Consider the following 7,581-nt stretch of genomic DNA (forward strand, 5'->3'; position numbering starts at 1 on the left):
GCACATCCCCAGTGACTGGCTGGAGCCTTTTGCAATTAGGACTGTTGTTTCTGCAGAGTTAGTCATATTTGTTTCTTGGTATGGGGAGTCTGGACCCATTGATTAATAAAATGAAGGTGTCCTTCTACCCAGTCAGGATCTCAAAGCAGGTGCGTTGGTGTAGTGACCACCACCGGAAGACCAAAGACACAACCTTGGTCTGGGGAATGGGAAGAGGGATCTGGAAACCACGTTCATTTTATTTTTCTTCTGGCCTTTCTGTGGGAAGAAGGCGGCCAGTCATTCTAAGATCGCTCAGGTCAGACCAGTTTCCTTTGTGCCTCTGCTGTGCTTCTCATCAAACCAGGCCAGGAGGAACCGTGACCTTGTGGTTCCCCCTTTTGTTTTGATTCTTTAAAAGGGCCCAGCACTGCACTGGGAGCACGTGCTCCAAGAACAAAAGCAACACTTAACTGCAGTCTGTGTTGTCTAGAACTGCTATTGCTCTTCCGTCCCTATTATCAGGCAGAAGGCTAGGCAGAACAGATGGAGTCTGCATTTAAGCGGAGTAACTGTTAGACCAAAGGAGATCAAATTCCAGAGCCTCGCTCTTTCCCCCCCCCACGGTTCTCTGGTCATCAGCTCCGGGACCCGAGTATGGTAGCGAAAACTCGCTCCGTGAGGAAGGGCCACGCCCGTGACCTGTTAGGGCTGAGTGGGTTAAGGGATTACAATGATGTCACAATGCAGGTTACACGCGGGTGTCGAGGTAGGGCGCCGGTTTGCAGGGGGGCCTTACAGGGGCAAAGAGTCGCATTGTCCTGTAACAAGGGCTTGGGCGTCTTAGGTGGCAGCAAGGGGTGGGGCACTGCGCTGTCCGAGTGTTGCCCTTGGGGCGATGCGGGGCACGTGGCTCCACGGAGGAGGAGTCCAGGGGCCCACCCTCTGAGAGGTAGGGAGGGACCCCGCCCCGCCCGGCCCCGCCCTTTTCTTAGGGATGGGAGAGCTGGCTCAGATCCAGGCTAGGGACCACAGTATAGCCCTCTCCAGCGGCCAGACAACCGCCCGGGCCCCCTGCTCACATCCGAGGAGACCCCCAAATGCCCCCCACCCCTCGCATTGTCCCCCTACCCCGCCAGCCTGGACTACACTTCCCGAGGTGCTCGGGGGTCCCGAGGGGCGGGGCCACCTGTGCTGTGGGGGAGGGGGCGGCACGTGCCGCTGGTTTCAGCCAATGGAGAGCCCGGTGGGGAGGTCACGTGCTGCTGTTTGGCGCTTTTGTGCACGCCCGGGTCTGTTGGTGCTCAGAGTGTGGCCAGGCGGCTCGGACCGAGCAGGTGGGTGCGGGGCTCTGGGAGGAGTTGGCTGGAGGCTGGGGGCCAGCGAGAGGGATGCGGCTGGCGGGAGGGGCCAGGCCATGCCAGAGACCCCCAGCCGGAGGGCGGCGGGCGTGGCCGCGGGCCCCAAGTGGGACTGGCGGGCGGGGGTCGCTCCGCTTTGTGTATGGCTCGGGCGGAGCCTCGGCTTTGTCCCCGCTCCCTGGGGGCGCGGCTATCGTGGGGAGGGGGCGCGGCCAGCTGGGCAAGCCCTGGGCGTTAGCCCTGGGTGCCGTCTTGGAGACAATAGGGGGCGTGGGCCCTCGGTTGCCTCTCTCCTTTCACTTGCTAGCTCAGCCCGGCTGGGGTCCCCATTGTCTGAAGGGGCGGGGCGACGCCTCTAGAGGGCAGCGGCCATAGCATCGGACTGCGGGCGGCTAGGGCCGCTACCTCTCCCCGCTGTCGCCTTCGCCCAGGGACTAGGGCCGAGCCCGAGAGGCTGACATCCCACGAGAGCAATCCTGTCCTCGCGGCGGGGGGCGCGGACAGCTAGGGTGGAGGCAGGGTGGGTGAGAGTGAAAGGAGGAGGTAGCGGGCCGATGCCTGAGCTACCCCACGGCCGGTTCCCCGGGCCTGCCCCACCCGCCGAGCTGCTGCGGGGGTGGGGGCGGCCTCGAGATGGTTTTGGCGGGAGTTGGGGGGGGTGTCAGCGCGAGGCGAGCCCGGGGAGGGCGGAGTTACCCAGATAGGACCGTTAGCCCCGCCCATCCCTCCCCTTCCCACGCGCGCGGGCTCCGGGGTGTTGTGAGTTCGGGGAGATTCGAAAAGGCGCGGGGAGGAAGGGGGCGGGGCCAGGGGCCGGAGCGCAGGGCGTGCTCTGATTGGCCGGGGGCGGCCACCCGCTTTTCCTCACTTGGTCCGGGGCCACGCCCATTCTGGGTCCGGTGCTGCGTCTCTTGCTCTGCGGGGGTTAGACCGTTTCGCTGCTTAGGGTTTTTAATTTCCAGCTGTTGAAACCTGCAATCTTAGGTTTTCTTATTAGCCTGGGGTGTACAAGGATAATGACCTTAAAAAAAATCAAGTAGGGATGTAGAATTTTTCGTGATATAAGGCAGCAAATATTATAACCTAAAGCCTAAAGGTTCATAAAACTGATTAATTTTGCTCGCTGTTGGCTAAGGAGCTTAAGCCTCTGGAACAATAGGAGTTCAACATACTGGTTGATATTAGCTTGGGCGTTTTGTTTTCCACCATGGCAGACGCAGACAAAGCAGGGGTGGGCATTTCATTTGCACAATGAGTTGTAGGCAGTATTAAGATGGCTCCGGTCTCACTGTTGAGTTGAATCTGGAATATCTTTTCGCCGTTGTGGGGGGAAATTTTTAGAGTTTTTAGGGGAAAAAATATATTGGGACTTAACGTCGTCTAATTTTTAAAATCCAAGATATTTTTTGAACAGGCAAGCTCGGTTGACTTGATTTTCTGCAACCAATGTTCTATTCAGTTCAAATTTACCAGTGTTTCAGTATTTTGTTGATTTTTATAATTTTCTAGTTAATGATGTCTTATTTAATTCCATGGTAGTGATTTTTCTGACACTGATTTATGTGGATTTGATTTGAGGTCCCTTTGGATCAATGACCTAGAAATGCAAAGAAATTGATCGCATGCTTTTGAAAATCGTTTTCAGGGTTTTCCTTGCCAGTGGATTGTGTAGAATACACTGCCAGTCTCTTGTCTTCTGTTCACCATGGCTTCTTCTGGTAGGTAATCTATTTGGAAAAGCTGAATTGTGATGGGTTTAGGATTTTATAATAGGAGATGGATTTAAGTCTTAAGCCATTAATTGGGCAGTTGTATTTTCGTCTTATCAAAAACCCATTTTATAAATCCCCGAGAATAAAGAAGAAAAAATTATCACTTGAATGTACTGAGAGCTCCTAATTGTTTCATAATATGATGGTTTGGCTTGGTTGAGAGCAAAACTGTGGAGTTTTGCACAAGTCTTCCTTTTGTTTATTAAAGTGATTGTCAAACACTGATATCTCAGAGTGGCATTTTTTTAATCCAAAAATATTGAGCTTTGGGTTTGTGGGAGGTGGTATTTAAATAATTTCTTGCCTGCGAACACAGCTTCTTTATCAGCCCGAATTCTATTCATTAAATTGATTTGGTTTCTAGAAAATTATAGGATAGTTTACTAGAATAGGAAAACCCCATTTTTCTGAATACATTATGAATATGATCAAATCCAGATATCCAGGTGAAAGAACTGGAGAAACGTGCCTCAGGCCAGGCTTTTGAGCTGATTCTCAGCCCTCGATCAAAAGAATCCGTCCCAGAATTCCCCCTTTCCCCTCCTAAGAAGAAGGATCTTTCCCTGGAGGAAATTCAGAAGAAATTAGAAGCTGCAGAAGAAAGACGCAAGGTAAACATCACAATTCACAGAAAACAGGATATTTATTTATATAATGTGGCAGATCAGTTTTATTTCCGTAACAGGAGGAAAACAGAATTGGAGCTAGATGTGATTATAACTGTGAAAATTACATATGCCAGCAGCTAGAAGAAAATGCCTGGCATCATTTACTGAGCTCATATTATGTACCAAGTCCTTTACTTCTGTTTTTCTCCTTTAACCCTTTGACCCTAAAAGGGTAGATGTCTGAGATACTGAGATGAGAAAATGGTCTCGGAAATGTTGTCATTTTCCCAAGTCCTGTAGCTAGTGAGTTTTGGAGCCAGAATTCAAGCTTAGGTCTATCTGAAGCCAAAGTTCCTGCTTCTCTTGCTTTCTCTTTGAAAAATAGATTTGTTGGTGGATGATTCTTCCCCCTCCCCCCCCTTTTTTCCTGGTTTGGTTTGGTTTGTACGTGTGCCTGTGTGGTTTGTTTTTTTTCCTGAGAGCTGTACAATAAAAACATTTTAAATTGCTGGTAATGTGATTGTGTTGCTCAACTGGCCTAATGATATTGAGCAGCTTTTCTCTTACCTAAGCAGTTCTATAAAATACCCATTTTTAAAAACAAATCAGAAAAGGGGCACCTGGGTGGCTCAGTCAATTAAGCGTCTGACTCTGGATCTCAGCTCAGGTCTTGATCTCAGGGTCTTGAGTTCAAGCTCCATGTTGGGCTCCATGCTAGGTGTGGAGCCTACTTAAAAAAAAAAAAACAAACCCAAATCAGAAAGATCAACAAATATTAATATGCTTGTTATAGAAAAATTGGGAATCCGAAGTTTATACATAGGAAATTAAAAGTATTCCTTACCCTACTTCCCAGACATAACCATTGTTAACATTTTGGTGCATTTCCTTCCATTCAGTATTCTTTTCATGCAGAACTTTATATAAATTCTTATTCCCTTCCAACAACCCTGATTAAGGTGAGTGGGTTTAATTTTAAAATTAGGGAGGGGCCCTGGCTGGCTCAGTCAATAGCACACGTGGCTCTTGGATCTTGGGATCGTGAGTTCAAGTCCCACGTTTGGTATAGAATTTACTTAATAAAAAAAAAATTTTTTTTTTTTTAAAGATTTTATTTATTTATTCATGAGAGACAGAGAGAGAGAGAGAGGCAGAGGGAGAAGCAGGCTCCCAAGGAGCAGGGAGCCCGATGTGGGACTTGATCCCAGGACCCTGGGATCATGACCTGAGCCGAAGGCAGACGCTTAACCATCTGAGCCACCCAGGCGCCCCTAAAAAAAAAATTTTTTTAACAAAATAAAATGAAGGAAAGTAGGCACAAGAAGGTGAGGTAGTAACGTGCCCCTGACCAACACAGTACAGTGTGAAGTCTGACACATCTAACCACACATACAGGCCCCTGTTGAAGCTGCTGTACCACGTGCCCTGTATGTTTCAGTGCCACGTGTGAATGTGCACTGACCCTCTGTCGGCGCTGCCGTTCATTTCCCCGGGTTGGGTGGCAGTGTTGGCTAGGGAGCTCCGTCTCCTACCTGCTCGTCTGCGCAGTTTGAGCTCCTATGGAGGTTGAGGGAGTTTTGTGGAGTTTTGAGTTTGTGAGGAAATGCAGCCAACGGCTAGACGGAGAAATCTGTAAGGAACCAACCCTGGCCCTGTAGTCAGTAGCCTGTGCTTTCTATAGTGAAACTTGGGACTAGGATGTTGCAGAAGAGAGTGAACAGAACCAGCGGCAGGTGCTCTGTAGTTTTCCTGCCTCGGTGATGCTTCCAGGCACATCGGAATCTGTTTGGTAACATGCTGTTGAGTGTTGAGTCTGTTGAAGGAGGCGCACCGTGGTAACAGCTCCAGTGGCGTGGAAGTGAATGCCACTTCCAGAGAGAGAAGCGATGAAGCTTTTCCATGAAACAGAAATCCCGCCTGGCTCAAATAGTAATCTGGGGACTTAGTCTTAAATTCCCTATCATTCATGTTTTTTTCTTTTTATCGATAATGGTTACTTTTGTTATAATAAGCTAATTTTCTTCAGGTGGACGTTGAAGTTCAATAGCCAGTTCTTGACAGTACAGCTCCATTTCCCCTGTGCATGTTACAAGTCCTCTTGTTACCATTAAACAGTAAATCTTAACAGGGATTCCTTTAGAGAACAGTTGGGCAAGACTGAACAAACCTGGGCAGTTTTCCAAAGTAAATACAAACACTAGAAAAAGAGGGTGATTTTCACAGTATTTTGGTACAGACGATTCAGGCCCTGGCTTAGGTTATATTTAAAGAGATCTCAATTTCTGCCTCTTTTCAGTCCTCCTGGTTAATAACTTTTTTTGGTCAAAAATTTAATGCTAAATAAACTTCAGAGCGTCTAGCCTGTTAAACGTTTTTCAGTCCCACGAAGCCGAGGTCTTAAAGCAGCTGGCCGAGAAGCGGGAGCACGAGAAGGAGGTGCTTCAGAAAGCCATAGAGGAGAACAACAACTTCAGCAAGATGGCGGAAGAAAAGCTGACCCACAAAATGGAGGCCAACAAAGAGAACCGAGAGGCCCAGATGGCTGCCAAACTGGAGCGCTTGCGGGAGAAGGTCGGTGGCCCAGCTTTGCTGTGAGAGGGTCGAGAGCTTGAAGTCTGCACCCGTGAGGTGGCTCGAACTAATTGCCTTGATCAAGGCGTTGGGTGTCTCTGTCCTCAGGTTCGGGGCTCAACATATTAAATGAGAGGTATCTTCTTTTAAAATAAGATGGAGCGGGGGCACCTGGCTGGCTCAGTCAGTACAGCATGCGACTCTTGATCTTGGGGTTGTGAGTTCGAGCTCCACATTGGGTGTAGAGATTACTTAAAAAATAAAACCTTTAAAAAAAAGTAAGATGGGGTATTCAGTGATTTCCAGAAAAAACCGTACATTCTTTGAAAGAGCAGTAGGAGCCTCAGTCATCAGGTTCCATGAGTGACCCAAGGAAGTTTGAAGATAATGTTCTAGAACTCTGTGTGCTTCCCACTAACGTAGTATATAACGCACGCCCAGATGCCGCCGTCGGGCCTCTTTCAGGGTGCGCGGCTTGGCAGGCTTTGTGATTTGACTGACTGACGGATGCTGTTTCTTTCCAGGACAAGCACGTTGAGGAAGTGCGGAAGAACAAAGAATCCAAAGATCCTGCTGATGAAACTGAAGCTGACTAATTTGTTCTGAGCACTGACTTTCTCCCCTTCCCCTGCCCAAATATCCAAAGACTGTACTGGCCAGTGTCATTTTATTTTTGCCCTCCTGACAAATCTTCTAGAAGCTGATGTAGGACTGTATAGGTAGATCCAGATTGTATGATGTTGTTTTCGGGGCTAAAGGGGAGAAACGGAAAGTGTTGTACTCTTTTTCTAAAGTGTTGAAGTCTTTCTAATGTAGCTACTTTTTCTTGTTGCATCTTTTCTACTTCAGTGCACCTGGCGTCCTGGGTTAACAGCTAGTACTGTATTGGCTTTGTGAAAACATGTTTGTGCAAAGAGTATGTAGTGGCTTCTTCCAAACTGTTAGATGCTGAATATCTGTTCACTTTTAAATCCCAATTCTGTCCCGATCTTCCCAGATGCTACTGTACTTGAATGGTTAATAAAGCTGCACAGTGCTGTCGGCGGGGACTCCTTTCTGTACAGGTAATAAACTCTGGAGTGACAGAGACCTTCCTAGTTTCTGTTCGTTCCAGATGGGCCTTTGGCCTCCAGAAATACCCAGTGCACATGTCGCCGCAAGTTCTCTGCCCTGGAGTTTCTCGCTCCAGAGTCCTTTGCATTGTCTTCTTCCACAATCATCACTTTGTTTTGATGCCTTGGCCCAGATCAGCTGCTATGATAGTCTTTCAGATGTTTATTTGCAAACAAG

The 7,581-nt window shown here is 48.5% G+C and overlaps 1 protein-coding gene across 1 annotated transcript; it reads left to right on the forward strand.

Moving 5' to 3' along the window:
- Nucleotides 1–1,249: 1,249 nt before the first annotated feature.
- STMN1 (stathmin 1) lies at nt 1,250–7,334 on the forward strand. Its single transcript, XM_035019434.1, has 5 exons — nt 1,250–1,316; nt 2,986–3,058; nt 3,551–3,723; nt 6,100–6,291; nt 6,816–7,334. Exons 2-5 carry the CDS (start codon nt 3,046–3,048, stop codon nt 6,885–6,887), a joined length of 450 nt encoding a protein of 149 aa, XP_034875325.1. The 5' UTR covers nt 1,250–1,316; nt 2,986–3,045; the 3' UTR covers nt 6,888–7,334.
- Nucleotides 7,335–7,581: the final 247 nt, after the last annotated feature.

This window comes from Mirounga leonina, unplaced genomic scaffold (assembly GCF_011800145.1).
Source record: "Mirounga leonina isolate KUSES-001 unplaced genomic scaffold, KU_Mleo_1.0 Mir_173, whole genome shotgun sequence".
Classification (NCBI taxonomy): Eukaryota; Metazoa; Chordata; class Mammalia; order Carnivora; family Phocidae; genus Mirounga; species Mirounga leonina.

What these genes read in the sequence shown, in the direction of transcription:
- STMN1 (XM_035019434.1), top strand. An exon ending in CTGCAGAAGAAAGACGCAAG is followed by an intron (nt 3,724 to 6,099) that starts GTAAACATCACA and finishes AACGTTTTTCAG; the next exon opens with TCCCACGAAGCCGAGGTCTT. An exon ending in TGGAGCGCTTGCGGGAGAAG is followed by an intron (nt 6,292 to 6,815) that starts GTCGGTGGCCCA and finishes GTTTCTTTCCAG; the next exon opens with GACAAGCACGTTGAGGAAGT.